The following is a 23748-nucleotide window of genomic DNA, read 5'->3' as shown; positions in this document are numbered from 1 at the left end:
TCCTTGTTGTGTGAGATAAATTGTGAGAAAAAGTAATAGAAACGACGTGCATAATAAAGTAGATTTTTTTGAATTTCGCACATAGCAGAGGGAAACCTAAGAGGAGAAAACCTAGTGTTAAGACGATCCCTTCCCCGGAGGTCAGCGTGAAGCTAAAGAAAATAAAGTTTTTTTAAGCCTAATATGGCGTCCGTATTAATATATCCAATCATGAAGTATTCTACTCAATATTAGTATTAAATTAATTACTTACTTTTACTTAATATTAGTATTGAAATAAATTATAGTCTGGACTAGTCAGCATAGTCGAAAAACCTGTTGACCCGACTGCGTCAAACAAAGGAACCCTCCTTTAATGTGTTTACCAGACTGAGTGTATTACAAAGCTAAGGACCACCCTTGGGAAGTTATATGAGATACGCCCATTGTCAAGTGGTGTATCATTAAATATCTCCTCAATAATAATTGTTAGATTCTTTTCAGGATTTTACAGTTTTAGTAACAGTTTAGCATATAATGGCACCAGTGATCGACAATTCGGAAAATAAGGATATAGATTTCTTAGATTCATATATATTTCCTGTTGACATTTAATTCAATATAACAAAAATTTAAACGTACATACTTAGAGCTATTACTTTATGAAAATATGTAAATGTCAAACTACTTAATTGTTAAGAGGTTAAGCGCAAAGAAATAATGCTCTAGAATCACACTAAGCTTATTTTCTTTTCTAATTTTTTGTGCAAGATATTTGGCAGTCGGTGCCTAATAATTTTGAAATTACCAAAAAATATATTATATAATTTTAAATGTATTTAATGGTTTGCGCTTGTAATTATTGTTTTAAACTTTATATATTTGTTTTATATCTGTAACGTTAATATGCTATATGCTTCCTTAAGGCGAAAATTACTCATAACTTTAACCTACTATAACGATTCTAACAACATACTGTTCTAACAACATACTTTATGCACTTGGGTTTTTATTTTTTATATACTTTTGTTATTTTATTTAATTAAAATTCAAGTAACGTATTTAGTATTGTGTACTCAAGTGTCTTTAACTGGTTTCATCCAATTTTTGCATATAAAAGCTCTTTGTTAATAAGATATAATACATTTACAATACTCTATGTAATATTGTCATTTTAAGTGACTTGAAACGTCTTACCACTTTCCATACATATTTTTTGAAAAATAATAATAATTACTATATTTATTAATTAGCTAAACTTATTATTAAAGCAAAATGTTTGTATACGAGTTTATGGCCGGTATTGTGGACCAAATAACTGGTGTTAAATATTTTGCCTTCATTCTTAAATCATTTGTTATTGTAATAAAAACATAGTTTAATATGATTAATACATTTTAGGTGATGACGCTGAATCATTTGATCCCCATGCGCACAGAAAAGTAGAAAAACCCACTTCGTTAGTAAAAGCAAAAAATTTAGTGATCATTTATTATTATGATATACTTATAAACACTAATAACCCTTGCGAATCTGTTTTCAGCTACTCTGATACCATGATACACTTGCTCAAAGGTAGCATTGGCGCTGGCGTGTTGGCAATGGCTGACGCTGTAAGCAGAGTGGGTGTTATTTTTGGCATTGTCGGTATCCTGTTGATTGGCTCCTTTGCCACATATTGTATCCAACTACTTGTAAGTCTATGTTCCCTACCGATAGTTGTTTAGAACATATACAATGAAATGTAACTTAGATACGAGCTACGTACATCAGATTGCGGCGCAATATGAACTTTGCAAACGAATGAGACGTGGCTACTTGGCATACCCGAAGTCCATGCTGTTGGCGCTACAGGGGGGCCCCCCGTGCATGCGCTGGGCAGCTAGGATCCTTTACTATTTCGTGGACGCGGTGCTTGTGCTTTGGCAACTTGGCATCTGTTGCATCTATTGTGTGTTTGTCGCTGAAAATATTAAACAGGTACTTTTTGTGTATTACTTATATATTTTGCATATCATTAAATTTAAAGAGCTTACTAATTGCATAGAAGTTTTAAGTCCAATTATTTTGTAGGTTTGTGATTTCCACGGTCAAGAAATGTCGTTACGGATACATCTGTGTTTTCTTATAATACCGCTCACAATTATGGGTCTCGTGAAAGATCTCAAGCTGTTGACTCCATTCTCGTCAATTTCCAACATTGTTACTCTCTTTGGTTTCGTTTTGGTTTTCTTCTACCTTATCGAAGATGACGTTACAATAGACGAAGAAAAAATGCAGCTGAGAGATTTTAGAGATATTCCAGTTTTTATCGGAACTACTTTGTTTGCACTTGAAGCTGTTGGAGTGGTATCTACTACAGTCTTACAATATTTATTACTTAAATATAATTATATTTTTAAATTTAATTACTAATTAATTTACTTTGAAAGGTTTTAGCATTAGAATACAATATGGAGAATCCGAAGAGATTTGTAGGATTGTTTGGTCTTTTTGACATTGGCATGGTTGTTATTATGGGTCTTTATTTGTTGATGGGGGTATTTGGCTACCTTAAATACGGAGACGATATTAAAGCGTCACTCACATTAAACTTACCTCAAGATCAGAAGTAAGTCCTGAAAGTACTAGTCTGATAACTATTTATAAACTAATAATAAATTGTTCTTTGGTATTAATACTAAATGTTTTCTTTGCAGGAAAGCTCAAGCAGCTAAGATTATATTTGCATTCTCAATATTTCTTACATTTCCTTTACAAAATTTTGTGGCATACAATATATTATGGCGTAAGATAAAAAAGAGACTCACTGGAAAACGTCTTATAGTTGTCGACTACATGTTGAGAATTATTCTTGTTGTTTTTCCATGTAAGTTTATTGCGATGTACCCAAAAACAATAATTATAATTAATATTTTTTTTTAATATTTGTTTCTAATTATACTGATTCGAATAAATTTTCAGGGTTGATAGCAATAGCCGTTCCAAAACTAGGCCCATTCATAGCTTTATTCGGTGCGTTATGCCTCTCCTTATTGGCCATGGTGTTCCCTGGACTGATGGACGTGTGCTTGTGGTATCCTAGTAGTTACGGCCTGTGCCGGTATAGACTTGTTCGTGACATTTTTATTATTTTAATTGGTTTCACATGCCTTATTTCGGGATGTTATACAAGCTTACTCGAAATAGCAGCTTCTTCGGAGGAGTGATGGGAATTATACATTGAACTTTCTCCTCTCATTGTGTTTATATATAATATTTAGGTAACGTGCTAATGTATCTATTAAAATCGACTTATTAATAGTATTATATGTAATACATATTTATATACGAGTTATTCTTTTATCCGTAAACTACGTCCTTCTAGGATCTTACCGTCGGTTCCCTCTTCTAGACTGTGTAAAACTGTGAAGATATTTTGTTGTTTTATACTTTATTTTTCTATTTATTTAAGTAAATATATAAGTTAATTGGTGGAGATCATGTTAACTCAAATATACCTACCGTAACAAATATATTTGATTTTGCGGTGTCAAGTTATATTATCTACTTATGTTTTCCAAATAAAACCTGTTTAAATTCTGTGAAACGTTTGATTTACTGCTTTCTATCTTATTATTACAAGTGTTAAAAAAAATAAAGAAATGTCAAAAACGTCGATCGAAGCATTACAAAATTTTTATGTACTTTTATGAACTAAAAATTCAGTGACAATCATAGTTAGGAAAATTCAGTTAAAATTAAGCAAATTTTTTTGTTTGAATATTATTTCTTTGTTTCGGTATTCTTAATCGAGCAAAGCGTAGTAAGGAAGTGCCGGCCATAGAAATAATTTATTTACTAGTTCACCAACTATATGCTCGTTAAAGCACCAAACGCAGAGATGAATCCAGTATTCTCTACGGTGGACATCATCTGTGGATCAGTGCCTACAAGCAGAAAACGCCAGATTTGTAAGAATTGCCAAATACTTTTTAAGGATTGTTTCACGTTATTTAATCATACTTTAATATAGTTTGCTCGGTGTACAGGTGGCTATTCATCTTCACAGCTTTCACGTTCTTCACCAGTTCGGTAATATTTTATTTAAAATAATATGTTAAGTTTGTATATCCATGCTTAGGAACTCTACAAAAAAACTTATATGTTTACTATTGTTTAATATTAAACTTTACATATTTTAATAAATAAAAACTATTAAAATAGGACTGACGGTCGATAGTGTATAGTCTGGAGTGTTGTGGACAAAGGTCACTCACACAGCAAATGAAGCATCCCGGGCCGTTTGTCCGCATCATTAGTTTAGTTCTATTAAAAGTCGTTAAAATTCTTTCTTTTTTTGTGTACTTTCATCAAATGTAAATGATTTTAGAGTACATCCAGCAGTAGCTTACTATTCGGCACATCCACCATCGACGCCGTTATACCTCATACCAATATCTGCAACGTATAATACAGCGAACCAATATAACCATTCACAACAAATACCTAATATGAAGGTTAGATATTTTATCCATATACTTAAATATACTAAAATTGTAGAAGAGGTCAATATTGCACTTTGAATATAAATTAAAACAAGGGGAAAGCTTTGAGATGATCTCTTCGGGATCATACTTAGTTTATACGATATTAAATATATTATGAATTTCAAAAATATTAACAATAGCAAGTTTATCCGACCACCCGCTGGCATACGAAAGATCTAATTTATAGGACAGAAAGTCATAATATTTTACGTTATTTAAAACTCCACTAAAGGGTCTCTCTCACTGGGGTGTCGTAGGAATCACCTTTAGTGCCCTAGTGCTACGAATATCACGTGATTGCTTTTTTTAGAACTACACGCATAGTTGCTATATGCATGGCAATAAAGTTAAAAAAAAAGTAGTTCCAACCGGTAACTAGTTAAACATTTTTTTAAATTTTAATTATCGATCCCGTTTTGAAAAAAAAAGCAAAGGACTATTTTTTTAATTTCAAAAACTTTCCACCACTAGGTAATGTACAAGGATTCAGAGAAAATAGTGAAAAAAGTATTACGTTCAATCATAAATTCAGCTACGCTAACTCTTGCTACCAACGAGTTCGCGAGAAATCATTTCGGAACTCCCTTAACTAAGAAATCGTGCGATCGAAAACCTTGCGACTTCGCCATTCAAACTCGAGCATTACACTTAACAAACAGGTACCTCAAAAGCAATCTTAACTATTTAAAATATCATAGAATTTATTTGTAGTCCTAAGGTAGGTAGGTGTAGTACCTATGCCGTAGATAGAAAACTTTAGACAATTTATCGTTAATTTATAATTTTTAACAATTTATAATACCCTAGCCTCGAAGCGATGGTATTCGTACCCCTTCACTTTTGTGCGTATAAAAAAATATACCAATAGTAATTTTTCTATTTGTATAATTTTATATTCATCACTTTGCAGATATTGCTCGACTGAAAATGAAGACAACTCTTCAAGCAGTGGTATTAATACTTTATTAATAAAGATTCATTTTATTTGCATTCGTGTCCTAATTAAGGTTGTTCATATTCAGAGTTTGTTTTATATTTAGTTATAATTGGAGGTAGTCTGGCCTATAGCTCGTGTAGTGGAGAGTTGATCAATACCTGGTTTCATGCAATGCGCAGGTTTGCGAGAGGGTCCCGGAGCATCTGAGAGGTCGTGGGCAGGGGAGGTGCGCGCGTTGCGGGACTCCCACGTGCGGCTTGTGTTGCGTCAGCTGCGCCAACTGCGCGATATCGACCGCCTGGACCGCGCGCTGCGACGACCTCTGCCCAACTCCCCAGTCCCCCGCTCTCTTGACTCACTAACTTAGTTACTTGTTAATCTGTTGCCCATTTATCTATTTAGTATCCAACGTTTCAATGTATTTATTTTTTTCTATTTTTTTTAAATAGACTTTTTTTGTAATAGATCTGTTTTAATTTATATTTAATGAAAGATTTTTCACAATACAAGGTCTCTATCACACAAACACATTTTATAAGATGAAGAAAAAATATATTTCCTAAAATATTTATTTCATATGTACGAGTAGAATTAACAATCCACGCACCGTGTGGTACTCTCACAATGAGTAACAAAATCATTAAATAGGCAGTAAAAACATAGTCAGTTAAAATAGTTAAAAAAAGTTAAAATAGTTAAAATAATTAAAATAGAAAGAACATTGCATCTGAAAGTATGAAATAAAAACATGCGAAACATTAAACAATAATGAAGTAAAAAATTCTTATAATATTACCACTACATTCAGACTTCCCATATTTTGTTATATATTATTTAGATCAAATCACACTTATCTAACATTAAACAACTGTAGTTCGGCATTACTTTAAAAACTGTAAAATTGTTTAAAACCTTATTAGTTTGAATAAATCTTAGACAGAGGTACAAAATATACAATACGCACGTACTGGATGCGACAAATATATAGATAGACATCTCGATATCTCTATATGCACACATTCAAAGCGGGTTCCATTTATTACTATTAATGACATATAATATCAATGATAGATACGTCGCACAAATGCATAGTGATATAACAATTGAAATTTCTTACAATATTAATATTTAATGTGATGCCGTAAATTAAATCAGAGGAGTAGAGAGGAGGTCCTCGTCTCCACAATTATCTATGTATAATTAACTATTATATTTAATAATTCAGTTTGTCTTAGCGAAATATAAAAATATGTAGACAATATATAAAGTGATTATTGTATCAAAGGGCAAAAGGTGCCACTCAACGTTACACTACTAGAGTTTGGACACAAGAATAGCCACACGAGAGCGCGTCCGGAGGAAACACTACGCAGCCGATGGCCGCCGCCGCTCTGTTACAACATTCACAATATTTAAAAATGTATCGAACTCGTAGAGGAAGTTAATTGATATTTGGGAAGGCAGATCCGAAACTTGGAAGGATATCTTAATGACACTAAGTCGGTTCATGGGTACGCCGCCATGCCGCGCGCCGCGGGAACTTACAGGAAGTCGTATATGACCGTGTAGATGATGGACTCCACGTGCGGGGAGGTGCACGTGGCGCAGTGCAGCTTGTGCGAGGGTGAGGCGGTGGCGTCGTACCAGGGCAGCTCGCGCTAGCGGCGCGCGCCGAACTCCACGGCGTCGTCGTCGGTAATGTCGCCGTGCCGCCATAGGTTGAGTCGCGAGCTCTTGGCGTGCTCCTGCGCCGCGCGGTACTCCGCCAGCAGCGCGCTCAGCCGGTGTTCGCGGACGTGCTCCAGCACCACGAGGCCCTCCTTGATGAGGTTCTTACCGATATCAGTGCTGGCAGTGGGGTCGACGAGCGTGACGGCGGGCAGGGCGCCGCGCACCTCCACGTTGAGCAGCAGCTTCTTGTTGAGCGTGTCGAGCGAGAGGGCGCGCACGGCCTCCAGCTTGTCGTCCGGGTCGCTGGAGAACTTTACGCACGCCAGCGCATATTCGGTCACGTAAGGTGGCTCCGACTCCGTGCCAGCGGGCAGTTGGGCTAGTCGAGACTGGTTTACTACCTATAATTACATTTACGTATTAGCTTTTATGTAATATTATATACAGTACAAATTTTAAATATCAAATGCTAGTGTTACCTCTCTGTTCCCATAGTCAATATAGAGAATCTGTGCTTGTTTATCTTCCATAAGCTTTTCAACTCTAGCTCTGTACCATTGATCATCTAAAGAAAAACGTGCTGCACAAATACGACCTTTTTTTGGCACGTAAGATCCAGGGAGAGGAGCGTTAGCTTTGAACTCTTGATGAATTTTGTCCATAAGTGTTTCTAATTTGTTACCCAATTCAATGTTTTGAGCATAGAATGTCCCTTCAGGAGTAACTTCTGTAACAATAACTTTTTCATATTTTAAAATACGATCTTGTACAGGAGCATTTCGCTCCTTTTCTATCTCTTTATCAACTTCAACATAGTTTTTCCAAACACCGATGCGCTTCTTGAGAGCATTTTCCTCGGCTGTTTTAATAGCGCGTGCGTATTCTGAGGTATCTGCAGTATGATGCATGGAAGCTAACCCATGTTCAACTAACGAGATTGACAAATTCTCATTGTCAACCCAGAGCCACCCAATAAAATTGCCGGCTTTGTCCATCTCCTCAATGGTAACGATGACGTCACGTTGTAGACATCTCTCCTTAGTGAACTGTAGGGCCTCCTCACCGTAGGGCTCAGCCTCCTGCATGCCGCCTCCCCCAACGGCGGGGCGCGCGCCTCGTGGACAGTTGACGCCCGCAAGCAGGAACGTCACAAGAACTGATTCCTTGGGTATGTAGATTCGCATACGAGATCCACTAGCAACAAATTCCACAACACCTTCAGTCTTCTGAGCTCTCTTCAAGAATGGGAAAAATTTCTTTGCTTTAGCTGAATCACCACTAGTATCTTGGATGCGATGAGTTGGAATATCTTTTTTGGCATGAACACCAATAGCAGACTTCTGGGCCTTGAGTTCAGCTTCAAGCAATTTGTCATAGTGTGAACTTCTCTGGTCATTGTCATTTCTATATCTGACTACAGTTGCATATCCAAGATTAACTAATGCTTCAGCAATATTACTGTAAAAAAAAAATCTTGATTCAGTAAATATGTCAAAAAGGTCTATGTTAAATCTAAAAAGCCATACTCACGTTCCACCAGACACAACAGTGCAACAGGTCTTTTCAGGGAAATTGTCTTTAGCTGGTTGAATATAATCAACAGTTACAATTACTTTCTTTCCAATCAGTTTTTTTCGCAAGAATTCTCTCGCTTCATACATCCAGGGAATGTCATACAGAGGTTTGAAGCCTTTAGGCCTAAGTGATTGTTTTCCTTCTTCATCTGGACTGCTCCTAAAAGGAATTCCAAGTTTTAGTTTAGAAAAATATTTTAAAATACATATCATACAAATGTTATATTGTCGTACTTTTCACGTGGTGGCCTAATACTAGCCAAAAAGACTTTTTTCTGGATATTTGTCGGAATTTGTTTTACAACAAGTGCATCTCCGTTTACAACTTCCATTACAATTGCCGAGAAGTCTTTGTCTTTAGCAGCAATAACAGGCGCATTGCTAACATAGTTCGTCCAGATTCGTAGTTTAGCATCTTTTGCTGCACGTTCTGCCGCGCGAAGTGAAGAAGCACCTATGAATTTGAACTAATGTTTTACATTCTTACCAATTTATTACATATATTACATCTATAGTAATATAATAAAGCGGAAGAGTTTGTTTGTTTGTTAGAACGCTAAGATCTCTGGATCTACTGGTCCGATTTACTTTGTTTTTGTTTTGTATGAAAGCTGCATTCTTCAGAAGTGCTATAGGCTATATAATATAACATTACACATATAAACTAATATATTTTAAAGTACTTTCTAATTTGACATGCAATTTATTCTGCCATGTTAATAACAACCGTCGCGTCGCTACGTAACCGTTACCGCGACATTTTGATATTCATCCTTATGAAAATAAATATAATAGTCAGTTTTAACATTTTATCTAAATTGAAATTATAGTTTACTGTATAACATTGTAATAAATAATTAAGATGTCACTGATTCGAGATGACCTAGCCTTCGGGCAGCATAGTATGAGTATGAATGACGCGAAAATATTCTTATAGTTCAAGCAGGCGTAGCCGCGTCCAGGTCCACTAGTATGATATAAATTTTAATTTTACCTGATTTCATTACAGCTAGTGACCAATCAACACATCTTGCAAAACCTTGTTTAAGCAAAGCTTCTGCAATATTGCCTTGTGGATGTAAAATTGTCCCAACAAAATTGTTATTGTTTACAGATTCTAAGATCACTTCCACATCCCTTTGTAGCAATTTTGATTCCAGAAAGAAACGGGCTTCTTTCGCATAAGGTTCAGAATCACCATCTTGCTTTACTGCAGGGCACTGTGATATGGAAAATAAATTAAATAATTGTATATTTATAATTAGAAACTATATTTTAGCATATAAAATAATTTGGACACTTACTCGAATTCCAGACAGCATCATTGTTATAGGTGTGTAGTCAGGCAACAAGCACAGTCTGACAGTAGATCCATCTCTGACATACTCAATAACTGCCTTTATTGGCTGTCCATGGAACTTGTTCACATATTGTTTTGTATTTTCAACTGTCCACTTGATATCTCTCACATGGTTCTAAACAATGAAAATATGAATGATAAGAATATTTATTATTTTACATACACTTTATTCAGTTTATAAACATGATTATCTTACCTGCAATTCAGATCCCCATATTCCTTTTTTTTGAGAACGAGCAACCTCCTCAATTTCCACAAGACGTTTCAATTGAGGAATATTACGACCTCCCTCCCTCACTTTAACAAGCCCTTCAGACAAGAGAGCTTCTGTCATATTTTCATCCTTTGAGGGATCTGTTCCAGCCCAAACCGACCCATATTCCCTTTTTGCAGAGTTAGGTGGTTTCTCCGCAGTGAATATTACTTCTTTACCTATTAACTTCTTTCTAAGAAACTCCCGAGCCTCCCAGGCGTAAGGTTCATCTTTTGTCTCAGTGTCACTGTAATATAGAAAATGTTAACAAATTACATCAAACAATATTGTTTATAGTTTGCTTTTATAATGTTACTGTACAACAAAATCATATATTAAAGTATATTTAGGGATAGAAATACACAAACAATTAATGAGTTCACATAGCAACTTTTCAAAATATAACTACAATAGCAGAGGTCAATATAAAAAAAATATAGATATGTCATCATAGTTATAAAAAAAAAAAAAAAAACCAGGACCACTCTCTTCCTAGCTATGGGGTCCACATGGTTTATGCAGCAAGTTCGCTTAGCACAATCGCAACAGCTAATATACTTAAAAACAATTATACATTCACACCTACTAAAAGAAATAACTATTACAAAGAAAATTGGTAAAGGTTTAGAGCTCAGAGCTTTGCTTTGTAACGCAAGTATAGGTTTATGGGACTACTTTAAATGCACAATAATGGTCTACTGTCTAAGCTAGTGCCACTAGTGCCACTTCCACTTAAATATTTTCACAAACATAAACTGGAAACTACTATTATAAAAATATAATTGACATTTTGCAATTTTTACACAGTTTCAATCAGATTTTTACACTGGATTAATCAGGTATATTTATATTTAGTATTAAACACAATAATTACAGTGCATATAAGTCAGTCCAGTGCCAGTCAGTAGTTGTCACAAGTAGACTGAGGCTATAACTATTGCATAGTTTTGGAAACATTAGGTTTTTTAAAATCTTTAATATTGAATATATGTCATTAATTAAGTTTAGGAATAAAGTAAAAATTTGTAACAACACAATCATAAATTAGGATTCCTTTACTCTCTCTTAACAATTAGATAATATTTGTATACAAATTTAAAGTTTTAAGTGGATTTTGTTCATGTTGTATACTATTCATTGTAAATTAATAAATTACCGATAAAGATATATGCTGTCAATGTAAGCCAGCTGTTATTAGTTATCAATAAAAATTACCTAATATTCCCTACACCTGAATGGTCCCTCAACCAAGTGTAAATAAAATGCAAAACTAAATAATAATTGAAAACGATTTGATTGATATGAATTACTTTGAAAGTTAAGGTACCAACTACTGTAGAGAAAGTACAATTACAACACTAAGCATTTCGTGAAAATTAAATGAAAAGTTTGCTTCTTGACCTAAGCACACAACATTTTATACAAAATTGTATTATTATTTCAATATAAATATGTGTAAAATTACATTTATCAACACTAAAGGTGTTACTTACTTGTTGGCAGTTTTTTGACGAGCGAGTTTCGGCGCGGTGATGCTGGAAAGAGCAATCACTTTCTCTGGTGGTGGTCCACCTTGAGGCTGTTTTCTAATGACCACCGTGTCTCCTGATAGTACCTTAATAATATTTTTATGTTATATTTTGAGATCATAAAAAAAAGACTCAATAAGAAACAAATAGTTAACTACATAGATTCCTATTGCACTGGGCAAGCTGTTTATTCGAAAATAAATTAAATCTTAAAAGAAATTATATAAATTGTGAATTAATATCGGATGTAAATGATATAATAAAATGTTACATATCGAAGTAAAAATCGATCAATGTTATGTTGAAAATTGTGGACGCCATGCCAACAGGGCAAACGATATGGGCACGTGGTGTTAGTATCTACAATATAATTCTATTTAATTAAAATGAAACATTGCTCTTACCTGTTTCACGATACCAATTTTATAGGAAGGCGTTGGTGGTGGCGCATTCATCTTTGATACAAATTATTCTGTCAACGTGGTAAATGGATAAGAACATAAAATTCACTGACGACCGAGCAAGTTCCAGGGCTAGCGAAACGTGGCGGTCCACCAGTGTTACCATTAAAGAAAGATATAGCATAGAGATGAGTAGCTCGCGAGCTAAAGACAAGAAAGATATATCTCTTTGCAAAAGATATAATAACTCTTTAGCTCGCATGTGGTTCAATATATCTCTATACCTTTATACTTAAGAGTCAATTTTCATAACGTGCTACTGCTCGTTCAGAGTTAGAAAGAAAGAGATGGGTTTACATACCAATTTACATGTAAATGAGAGAGACAGATACCTAATGATTTTCGGCACGACATCATACGCGCGGGCGCATAGCTGTTTTGTTGTACATAATAAAATAATTAAATAGTGTACGTTATAAATAGGAAAAAAGAAAATAGCATAATGTACATATTAAATGTAAAATATGTGCAAATGTAAATGTAATGGTGGTACATCTCAATTATTTTATACAGCCAACGATTTTTAAATACGCCAACTTAAAAAAAAACAAGTTTAAAAATATGTATTTATTTAGATTTTAGGTTGACAGGCCTAAGGGTCTCATGTATAAAGGAAAATCATTGACTCTAATAGATTCCATTATTACAGTTTCACATGTTTTATTTCGCCCTATTAAGTTTTAATCTGAAATAAAAGAACTAAATTTTATATAACGGATATATTTTTAGTCTTAGCTGTCTATTCTCTCTCTGAACCGTACTGAGCTAAATGAATGAAAGATGTAAAAGAGTCATATATATCCTGAAATCGAAAAGATATACATCACTCTTTTCTTGTCAGGGATATATTTTGATCTCTAATATAGAATGCTGCCGCCTTTACATACTAAAATACATGGACTATCAATAAAATCATTAAAATCACTTTCACATGCTTACGATAATAATTTTTTTATATTATCTGTTAATGAACACGAATACAAAATAAGTTATTTGTTGGCATATGTGTCTATTTTGATAGTTATTTTTTATTCTTAAGCATTTAGATAAATTTTGTTAACAACAGATAATAAAATTATAGAATAAGTTATTGCGGTACTCTTAAAGCTGAAAGTCTTCGGTACCATACCGGTATCCAATATGATTAATTGATAAGGATTTATTGTATATTAAAAATTATTTTTAGCAGTAGGGATAGCTTGTAGAAATCAATAATGTTGTAGGTTTTTTGAAACAAATTTTAGATGTTAAGTTGAGTTAAAATAAAACTATTGGTGAAAGTTTTAAGTAAATCGGTTCAGTACTTTCAAAGATTAGCGTGATCATACATATAGACAAGAAATTAAAAAAATCTTATATATTTTCTTTCTATTATTCTTTTTAAGTATCCCTCCATCCATTTTAGTCAAAAATACTAAATGTATAGACTATTTTTACTGTTTTATTATATATAGAGACACATACCATACTGACTGTATTTATTAAATTGTATTGATGAGTAATAAAAGTGTGGCTTTTATTAATGTTTTTTTTTACATTACTGGCTGTTAATATTCGTATCATCGCCCTGTAGAAATACGAAATAGTATTATGAAATTTAAATAAGGAATAGATATTATGTCAAATGGCCCAATTAATAATCACCTTCAAATCCCTTACCGAGTATGGTATGATTTATATTATGTAGTATTTGTCAGTATCGAAAGTGAGAAATATATTTTTTAAAATAGTAATTTTAACAAAGTTCAGTGCGTTTAAAATATGGCCAACGCTGATTATAGAAAAGACGTAATGGCTGTTCGTCCCAGAAGCGTGTATACAGCACATTCTTATAACCAAGTATGACTGTAATAAATAATTATTAATTTTCAATAACTTTAACAATAATAAAAGCCATTATTGTTGTTTAAATATTTTTATTATTTATTTTTAATATTGTGAAATATGTTTTTAATATGTAATGAGTTTTTAATTGCACTAGGAATAAAACGCACCCATTACTTATATTTAACACCACGATTATGCTCTCCAACACATCGAAGCTACAAATACTATAGTGCTTTATTATGTAATAGGAGGAGTCAAGTTTGTCGACCTTTCAAGATTATAGTAAGTTTTTAGAGGGTGGACTAGGTCAAGCAGAATTAGTGGGGGCATCTGGTTGGCAGCCTCCATGGCGTGCTCCATTACAGCGAAAAGCTCCGTTTTATCCTGGTGACGATATATTCCATGCTGATACTTGGAGAGAGCTAGAGGTAAGAAATGTAATATCAAATGGAACTACACTATTCGCTTTTTGATACATTTGTGATTATTATTAGCTAGTACTTACTTATTTTTTTGTTATAGGCAGTTATTAATTCGTAAATAACCACAATCACATACTACATAACAATTGTGATTAACAAATTAAAGATTTCCACAAAAATAAAATCTTTTTAAAATAATTTCATGTCACTAAATTGATTCTATTGAAAAATGTCTAATCCGTTTGTTAATGGATTTCATTTGACGCGGGATTTCATTCGAGGCGGGAAGCCTAGATTTTAAAATGGCGGCTTTATGAAAATTAATATACATTTTAGAAAGATAAGGCTAAATCTTTTTATTTTCATCATCCAGATCGTTTTTTTTATGTCAATAGGAGATGCTTATCAGGCCCAGAACTTTTATTAAAAATTTCTATGGCCTGCTATGTCAAATTTACTTACAGCGTAGATCCAGACTATGCTTAATAACACTATAAAAAATGTTTCATCCAAATTTATTCAATATTTCAGAAGATTTCTTCGGTGACAAACAGATAGATGAAAAAAAGAACAACAAATATCTAAATTGCAAGACTTTCAACGTCACTCCCAACATACTTCGTTTCATTCCTCTTTGACATGTTTTAATTTTATTAAAGTTTTCCAAGATAAAGCCCAAGTTTGGCATCCTTTTTTCTTAGATAGGTACCATAGGCAAACTATGACTTTTGAATATTTATTTTAAGGACTAAGTAATATCTTTTCCAAGCAAAATTCACTCTTCTATTTCTATGTCTGTTTCATTTTTAAAAGCAACTTTTTGTCCTAAGTATATATAATATGTTATTATTAATTTTACGTTATCTATATATATAAAAGGACTTGTCCTCACTGACTGAGGTAAGACGCACGCACAGCCGTAACCACTGTGCGTAGAAACGTGAAATTTGAACAAAAGTTTACTTTCGTAATCTGGACATCCACTAAGAAGGGATTTTGAAAAATTTTAACCCTAAAGGGGTGAAATAGGGGTTCAAAGTTTGTATGGAAAAAAATTTAAATCAGCACCGATATTTATAAAATTTGAAATTTAGATTTTTAAAAGTATTTAATTGAACACGTGTTTCATCGTTTTCTAGAATTCTCTCCCAAAGGTGCAAATAAGGGGTTGAAAGTTTGTATAGGTTTTTTTTTAAATCGTCACCAATTTTTATAAAATTTGAAATTCAAACTCTTAAACGTATATAACTAAACACATGTTTCATGGTTTTCTAGAATTCACCCCCTAAGGGTGCAAATAAGGGGTTGAAAGTTTGTATGGGAAAATTCTTAAATCGCCACCGATTTTTATAAAATTTGAAATTTAGACTCTTAAAAATATTTCATTGAACACATGTTTCATGGGTTATTAGAATTCACCCTTAAATACGCAAGCGAAGCTGCACGCGTCCGCTAGTCTATATATATAAAAGGACTTGTCCTCACTGACTGAGGTAAGACGCACGTACAGCCATAACCGCTGTGCGTAGGAACGTGGAATTTGGACAGGTGTTTACTTTGGTAATCTGGACATCCACTAAGAAGGGATTTTGAAAAATTTTTACCCTAAAGGGGTGAAATAGGGGTTCAAAGTTTGTATGGAAAAAAAATTAAATTGGCACCAATTTTTATAAAATTTAAAATTTAGATTTTTAAAAGTATTTAATTGAACACGTGTTTCATCGTTTTTTAGAATTCTCCCCCTAAGGGTGCAAATAAGGGGTTGAAAGTTTGTATGGGAAAATTCTTAATTCGCCACCGATTTTTATAAAATTTGAAATTTAGACTCTTAAAAATATTTCATTGAACACATGTTTCATGGGTTATTAGAATTCACCCCTAAATACGCAAGCAAAGCTGCGCGCGTCCGCTAGTCTTAAATATTTTACTGTTTTATTAAAAAAAAACCCTAGTTGTAGTAATGCATGGAAGGTTTGATAAAAATGTACTTTTCAAAGAGCATGTTCTAGATAAATTTTTAATATTTATCTACAATGTGATCTTGAAAAGTAATTATTATTGTTTTATTATACGCATTATAGATAATAGACTAATTAAAATCAAAGAAGAAATTACAGAATCATATTTTTTGTCTTATGCACGATAACAGCTATATTCCTCCGCGATGTATATCGTATGAGTACTAAGTACAAAGTGAAAGTTGCATTCCATTTAGGAGCTCACTGTACGAGCCAAGATGTATGCTCCGTCTTCAACTTGATGTCTCGCTACTTAAGCATGAACTCACACTTAAGGTGCACATTACGCAGAAACTTCTCGAAAAATCTGTTATTTTTTTTTGTATAAATCTAATTTATTCTTATGCATATTTTGTACGTAGCGTGTGGAATTAAATATTTTTCAGTTTGAGACGGCTAATCCTTATCTTGACTTTCTGTCAATATATAAAGATTCTATAAAAACTACAATAAGATAATTTCAATAATTATCTACGCTAAAATGAAACGGTGAAAAGATGTGTTTACCTTTAAGTTTAAGGTGTCTTGACTTGATACTAGGTTGGCTTTGACTGCTACTTGCTGCAAGTTTGAATCATAACTCGACAAAAGCCGTAAAGTCCACACAAGCGAAGTTGCGGGCAGACTCTAGTGAATATTTTAATAAAGCTAGTCATATATCTATACAATTGTAATTTGTAGGTAACGGATGGAATAGGTGGTGCGACCTATAATGTTTCCGTGACTCCGCATGGCACCGTTTGTATGCGGTTAAGGGATCGAGTTAAGTTAGTATAATTGCTATGCATAATATAATAATTAGGTAATTTTGTCACTGTCACATAAGTATAAAAAAGGACTTAACTACGCAATGGGTCGAGAATTCGGCAGAAAGTGGAGAACGTAGTGTCTTAACACTATGTCCCCAGGTTCTCTCTGCCTACCTGCTACAATCATATTGTCGTTAGTATAAAATAAAATAATTATACTACTAAATAATTGTTTTAATATTGATTATGTCAAATATAAGGGTAGATATGACCATCGATGGAGCTGTACGTTTGACTAACGCTAAGAACAACATTATCCTTGCGTTGTCGCGGTCTGGTGCATCCGCTGCGCTCATTCATCCCAATGGCCGCGTCTACCAATACGGTTCTCGCGTTGAGATTCAAGCAAGACACCAGCAGGGAAATAACAAGTAAGATGCATGTATATGTTTTTCCTTTTTCAATCTCCAGTTTTATTCCGCAAACAGGGTACACAGAAAAGAGTGCCAATACACTTTGTTCTTCGATAGATATATTAAGAAATATACAGGCAGATTTTTATGTTTTGCTCAAACAGGAAAATGTGTAGTTTAATCTTATACATACAAAGAAAGAGTGGGCAAATCAGTACGTACCTACCTACCTAACATCTATATTGTACATCTGTTCTCTCATTCTGTTCCCCACATTTCGCCGAATAATATTTTAATGTTATACTAATATTCCTATATAATTTATAAATAGCTTTTAAGTACGTTTTTGGCAAAGTTAATTAAAATGCATTCAATTATGCGTTCAACGTCTCTTAATTAAAAGTCAAAGGGCTCGTTTTGTATAATGCAATGAAAAATGGCAAAAGCCCATCACTCTTTGTGCTTTGTGAAAACCTTTGTACTGCTCTCCGGACATGAGACCCCCACTCCCGTCAAAGGATATTCTTTTATCATTTGGCAATATCCACAGGTCATTATACAGTAAAAGCAATTGAGTTTTAAATAAAAATCGAGTATTTATAAGGATTTTATATTAACACTTTGCACGCCGTTGTATTTGCGACATTAAAAAGCTAACAGTAAATCCAGCTGGAGTGAAAAGGGTTAATAATGTAGTATCATTATCTCTGCACTATTTTCTTTTCGACAATATTCTTATTGACTCTCCACTTTTTGCCAGGTATGCCAAGATGTGGTACAAGGGAGTATCGTTTACGGCTGAACAATGTGCTCTAGTATACTTGGTGGATGCAGCAGGCACTCGCACTACCACAGACACGTTTCTCGACATGAGTCAAGATTTTACACTGAATGTTTTTTACAAGTAAACCGCCCATTTTTATTATAATTATATAAGTTACCTAATACGTATACTGTTTAACTGTGTTTTTGTCAGCACCACTTTAAATGAAACCACAATTTTAACTATTCTATAATAATGTAATACAATTTAAAAAAAAATTGATAATTTTTCTTAATTGATTAATTTGATTAGATATCGGTTTAAAAATGTTTTACCCCATTTGCTGTTCCCGTAAAAGTAGCACTGACTCTTCCACTCTGTATATACATAACAAGCGGACGCGCGCAGCTTCGCTTGCGTATTTAGGGGTAAATTTTAATAACCCATGAAACATGTGTTCGATTAAATATTTTTAAGAGTCTAAATTTCAAATTTTATAAAAATCAGTTGCGATTTAAAGATTTTTCCATACAAACTTACAACCCCTTATTTGCACCCTTAGGGGGTGAATTCTAGAAAACCATGAAACACATGTTCAATTAAATATTTTTAAGGGTCTAAATATCAAGTTTTATAAAAATCGGTGGCGATTTAAGAATTTTTCCATACAAACTTTCAACCCTTTATTTGCACCCTTAGAGGGAGAATTCTAGAAAACGATGAAACACGTGTTCAATTAAATACTTTTAAAAATCTAAATTTCAAATTTTATAAAAATCGGTGCCGATTTAATTTTTTTTCCATACAAACTTTGAACCCCTATTTTACCCCTTTAGGATTAAAATTTTTCAAAATCCCTTCTTAGTGGATGTCCAGATTATGAAAGTGAACATCTGTCCAAATTTCACGTTTCTACCATCAGCGGTTACGGCTGTGCATGCGTCTTACCTCAGTCAGTGAGGACAAGTCCTTTTATATATATAGATACTGAGAGATATGCTCTGCCTAAAAATATTTGCTTTTTCTATTTTCAAACTTTCCTAGTAAGTCGGTCATTAGCGAGAGTAGAATATAATAACTATTTGTTTTTTTTTATAACAAACACTACATATAATAAATATACTTACTGCATATAGTACACAATATTAAAAATGGTACTAAATGTACATTAATTACATGTTTATTATATTTCTGTAAAAACACACACAATTAAATAGTTTTGTGTAATGACTATTTGAATTGAAACTGCCAAAGCATATTGTATTGTTATTTATCGCAGCGCCAGGCGGTAACACTGCGTTTTCATTGTAGCGCGTGTTTGCTATCACGGTGCGGCGCGCAGACAGTCGATTGTATTCCCTCCTTTATTTAAGCTTTGTATTTTCAGTCTTAGATTCACTATTGTTAATGCAAGATATAAAGTATATAATATTTTATTTACTTCTTCCTTCGGCTTAGATATCACGCATGTTGCTGCAGGTAGGCAGAGGGAGCCTAATGTTAAGATACTCCGTTGCCCAATTTCCGCCAAATTCTGGAGTCATCGCGTATTATTATCATTATCATTTTTAGTGAATCTCGCCATGGACCGTCATATGTAAACGAAGCACTATCCCTCCTCCAAGCGGTGCAGTACTGGCTCACTGACGACGGCATAGACAACTGGATCATTAACAACGTTAGAGTCAGCCAGACTGCGGATGGACTTGTAAGGTATCTATATTATAAAGACAATTGAGATGAAGTGTTTAATTAAATATTAATATAATTGTGGACAGCTTTTGTCTGTAAACACAATGGTTATATTGTGGTCCTTCCTCACTCGGGGGAGTGAATTATTTTCATCTTCATCAGTCATACATCAAGTTATTAGGTCGACTGCGTATCGAAAACTTGATTATACAAAAAAAACTAGCATTTTGGGGAACATGCTTGCACCTTTAATTTTTATAAATACCTAATGAACATAACTAGACTTCATTTTGGTCGGATACTTTTTCGAAAGATAAGACATAATCAAGAGTTTATCTTGCGTTATTTAAATGCAAAGGTATCACTTTGAGCTACTGACATTGAGATTTGTTGCTGAGGGGACGCAGAAATGTTACATGGGGCCCGTCCCCTACACTATATGACCTCACTATACAGCACTCTATATTATAGAGCATTGGATACATAAAAAGAATTACTAATAGCGGAATACGGGGCCCAAAGTTCCTATTTTTAATTAACTTTATTTTTTTATGCTAACTTGAGTGTTAGTACACAATGTTAGTCTATACAAAATCAACGACTACCAAACATAAGTCATTTAATCATAGTGCACCGAAATAGATAATCTAATTAAAATACTGAAACACTTGGCCTAAGTAATTTGAATATAACAACAACGTGAACCTGCAATACACTATATTCAAGACTTGCCTATTATGTATAATATTTTCACCCTCGCGAAGTTATTTCCATCGGTACAACTTACCTCGGTAGCTTCTAGCCCTGTTCTCCCCCACCCTAAAAGTTAAGATGAAAATTTGCAAATAATAAGTATAATTAAATTTTTTTATTTTTTTTATATGAAGCATTTTTAATTTGAATAGCAATACCTATAAAATTGATGTTAAATTGTGAGTACAATGGAATTGAACATTGATAATGTTGAGTAGAGATTTTAAAAATTGAAAGTTCCATGGTATTTTAGTGAAGTTTGTAATATCCATTCCTACATAACTTGTACCGCAGGGCTGGGCTTGGTTTCACTCGTAACGAAATCTAGAACAGTAATTCTAAAAATATAACATTTTAATTAATAATATGTATTGGGATAATGCCAAAATAGCAATAAAATCAACTAAAATTTTTTAATATACTATATAAAAGACTTTCTTATTCTCAGCTTCACGCTGTCGGGATACAGCAGGGTAGGCAGAGGGGGAACCTTGTGTTAAGACACCCCGTTCTCCACTTTCCGCCACACTCTGGAGGCATTGCGCGTTGAGTGGAACTCGGAACTCAACACCGCGCTTTGCCTCGACACCAGAGCGAAGAAATGAAAATATAAATTTAAATAAATATTTCCTTTCCTCGAGTGGGGATCGAACCCACAACTCTTGGCCACGACTGGCCTCGTTTTCTTATTAATATTCTATATATAAATTATATATATAGTGTTTGATTGGTTTTTGCTATGTAGAGTGCATCGCTGCAGTCATAAGTACCAGTTACGTACAAGCCCAAGCAATGGCTCTGCATCTATTACAAGTCCCTTCTTGCACTGCACAGCTTCCCTGGGGCAGACACAACATTTGTTTGTAAGGTAAACGTTGGACACTTATCTGATAACTTAAAAAATATGTTTTTTGTGCCTATGTTCTAATATATTATAGTTTTGATTTATTAAATAAATATTTTATCATCACTTGAATAATTCCGGAAGACACACTAGATGTAGATAGCAAGTAGACAAAAGTAACCTAATGTTAAGATATTCCGTTGTCCACACCTGGCCAATTTTTGATCTCGGGTCGTTGGGCTTATTACCAGAGAGAGAAAGTGAGAACAATTTATTGCTCTGAATTGATATTAGATAATTGATACTTAAACCCCAATTGATACCATTTCGTTTTTACAATTTAGGGAAGTTTAGTTTAGTTATTCGGTCATATATTCTACAAAACAAAATAATATGCATCACAGGCGTGGGGAAAGACGTATGCACTTTGACGGCAACTCCTTCATTGTCCGCAACGCCGGCCATTCCGCCGGCTTCGACGACAAGAACCAACTAAAAGTCTATTGAAGATATCATCAGATTATTTAATTTTTCACATTAATCTTTAATCACTATAGTATTAATTCCATGATGTTGTACAGGACTTACCTACAATAGCTCTCGGCAACGAACAGTTTCTATAATTTAATTTTATTTCTAACTACCTATTCTACAACCTGATTGTTCTGTAAAACTAACGAAACATTTATATTTTGGTTTTTTAATTGCTGAGTGTTATGAAACGAGTGTTTTCGTCGTTGATTGTATTTGGTGAACTTATAAACAATATAAGATTTAAAGAGTTTTGCAGATCGATCCTGAAGGAAGTGAAATATTAATCCACAATATATTTTGTCCCATACCTATACCCCACCATTACCATTTACTACTTGAATATTAATAAATGTATTTTATAGCTTTTTACTGCCATGTCTTGTCCCATAGTAAATAAGACTACAGTTGCGTTATAAGTGTTATATAAAATCAACGATCGACTACGGGTTGATTAATTTAATGATTTATTATAATTCTTTGTTCATTTTATAAATCTGAGACTTTCAGGACACGTTCAACAGTGAAATATAATAAAAAAAGACATTTATAAGGGATAAATGTCTTTTTTTTATTCCGCACATCGGTAGAGCATTTCTCAGTGTACCTAGCTAGTTGTTATATACTTATCCACTTCATGGCAGTAAAGAAACAGGATATTACGAAAGAATATCAATGTATTCGGTTGTTGCGTTATTTTCATTATATAACTTAAATTAGAAATGTGATAATATAGACTCAAACTGCTATAAAATAAATATCTATGAAATAAACTGATTTATTAAAAATATAGCCTTTTATTTAAGTATATCATAATTATTTAATTGGTCTTGCATTATGGGATTCATCAGTCACGCTTGCTACGGTTCGTCATCGTCATCTATAGGTATAGCTACTGAAATGAGAATAGTATAATAATAATCCTTATTTTTGGATATGTGAAATTTTCCTTTTCTTTACAAGGTAATTTTAATTATTGTAATGCCGATGAATATTTTTTGATATAGCCAGTGAAGGCGACGGTGGCCCGCACGGCAAGAGACGTCTTGCACTGAGGCGTTGTAATTATATGAAACAGTGACGAGGGGTTTTTAGTGGATAATATCAGGGTCTTTTCATGAGTCCCACTACGGTTACTTAGCGCACGAGCGGTCTGCGTAAAATACATTTACCAGTGTGAAAAACATCCCGCCTACCTAGTAGTGTTAATTATTATTTTATTTAAGTTGTCGCAGTCATATAGTCATAGATAATGAAAGGAATTTCAAACACTTATCGATGACACTCTCTTTTCTGTAGAATATTTTTTGTGATTCTATTAGCCAAAAAGCAAAAGACTACTATTTGTTTTTATTATTGTCTAATGCAAAAGAGCAATTGACAATTTAGAAAATAGTCCTCCATCAAAAAGTTAAATATCTGGAGAAGCTACCTTTGTTTGAC

At 33.6% G+C, this 23748-nt stretch overlaps 3 protein-coding genes across 5 annotated transcripts; 2 read left to right on the top strand and 1 right to left on the bottom strand.

Annotated features, from left to right (window-relative positions):
- The first annotated feature begins 98 nt into the window (after window positions 1–98).
- On the top strand, window positions 99–5666 carry LOC146527060 (proton-coupled amino acid transporter-like protein acs). Of its 3 annotated transcripts, XM_085206518.1 has the most exons (10): window positions 99–984; window positions 1381–1438; window positions 1523–1673; window positions 1753–1959; window positions 2053–2328; window positions 2412–2590; window positions 2679–2848; window positions 2944–4478; window positions 5419–5459; window positions 5625–5666. In XM_085206518.1, exons 1-8 carry the CDS (start codon window positions 975–977, stop codon window positions 3186–3188), a joined length of 1296 nt encoding a protein of 431 aa, XP_085062644.1. In that variant the 5' UTR covers window positions 99–974; the 3' UTR covers window positions 3189–4478; window positions 5419–5459; window positions 5625–5666. The 3 variants fall into 3 exon arrangements, with proteins under 3 accessions (XP_085062644.1, XP_085062643.1, XP_085062645.1); XM_085206517.1 differs by having other exon boundaries at window positions 1381–1673; XM_085206519.1 differs by lacking the exon at window positions 2053–2328 and having other exon boundaries at window positions 1381–1673.
- A 309-nt stretch (window positions 5667–5975) lies between these two features.
- On the bottom strand, window positions 5976–12396 carry Tudor-SN (Staphylococcal nuclease domain-containing protein 1). The gene is made up of 9 exons (XM_085206516.1): window positions 12237–12396; window positions 11797–11918; window positions 10247–10550; window positions 9995–10165; window positions 9685–9910; window positions 8925–9144; window positions 8647–8850; window positions 7596–8574; window positions 5976–7517 (listed from the first exon to the last, which is right to left on the bottom strand). Exons 1-9 carry the CDS (start codon window positions 12285–12287, stop codon window positions 7104–7106), a joined length of 2691 nt encoding a protein of 896 aa, XP_085062642.1. The 5' UTR covers window positions 12288–12396; the 3' UTR covers window positions 5976–7103.
- Window positions 12397–13925: 1529 nt separating this feature from the next.
- On the top strand, window positions 13926–23093 carry fest (wurstfest). The gene is made up of 8 exons (XM_085206598.1): window positions 13926–14132; window positions 14369–14548; window positions 17242–17327; window positions 17570–17740; window positions 18483–18626; window positions 20058–20198; window positions 21676–21798; window positions 22179–23093. The coding sequence occupies exons 1-8, from the start codon at window positions 14055–14057 to the stop codon at window positions 22279–22281; spliced, it is 1026 nt and encodes a 341-aa protein (XP_085062724.1). The 5' UTR covers window positions 13926–14054; the 3' UTR covers window positions 22282–23093.
- Window positions 23094–23748: the final 655 nt, after the last annotated feature.

This window comes from Heliconius melpomene, chromosome 21 (assembly GCF_056956725.1).
Source record: "Heliconius melpomene rosina isolate 202511_hmr_F chromosome 21, ASM5695672v1, whole genome shotgun sequence".
Lineage (NCBI taxonomy): Eukaryota > Metazoa > Arthropoda > Insecta > Lepidoptera > Nymphalidae > Heliconius > Heliconius melpomene.
This window is presented reverse-complemented; position numbering and strand designations above follow the sequence as displayed.

Coding starts and splice junctions, on each gene's coding strand:
- fest (XM_085206598.1), top strand. CDS start 14,055: ATGGCCAACGCTGATTATAGAAAAGACGTAATGGCTGTTCGTCCCAGA. Junction 14,133..14,368: donor CAGCACATTCTTATAACCAA/GTATGACTGTAA, acceptor ATTATGTAATAG/GAGGAGTCAAGTTTGTCGAC. Junction 18,627..20,057: donor ACACTGAATGTTTTTTACAA/GTAAACCGCCCA, acceptor TATCATTTTTAG/TGAATCTCGCCATGGACCGT.
- LOC146527060 (XM_085206517.1), top strand. Junction 1,960..2,052: donor TCGCTGAAAATATTAAACAG/GTACTTTTTGTG, acceptor ATTATTTTGTAG/GTTTGTGATTTCCACGGTCA. Junction 2,849..2,943: donor TATTCTTGTTGTTTTTCCAT/GTAAGTTTATTG, acceptor ATAAATTTTCAG/GGTTGATAGCAATAGCCGTT.
- Tudor-SN (XM_085206516.1), bottom strand. CDS start 12,287: ATGAATGCGCCACCACCAACGCCTTCCTATAAAATTGGTATCGTGAAA. Junction 9,145..9,684: donor ACTAGCTGTAATGAAATCAG/GTAAAATTAAAA, acceptor TCAAATTCATAG/GTGCTTCTTCACTTCGCGCG. Junction 7,518..7,595: donor TTGACTATGGGAACAGAGAG/GTAACACTAGCA, acceptor ATGTAATTATAG/GTAGTAAACCAGTCTCGACT.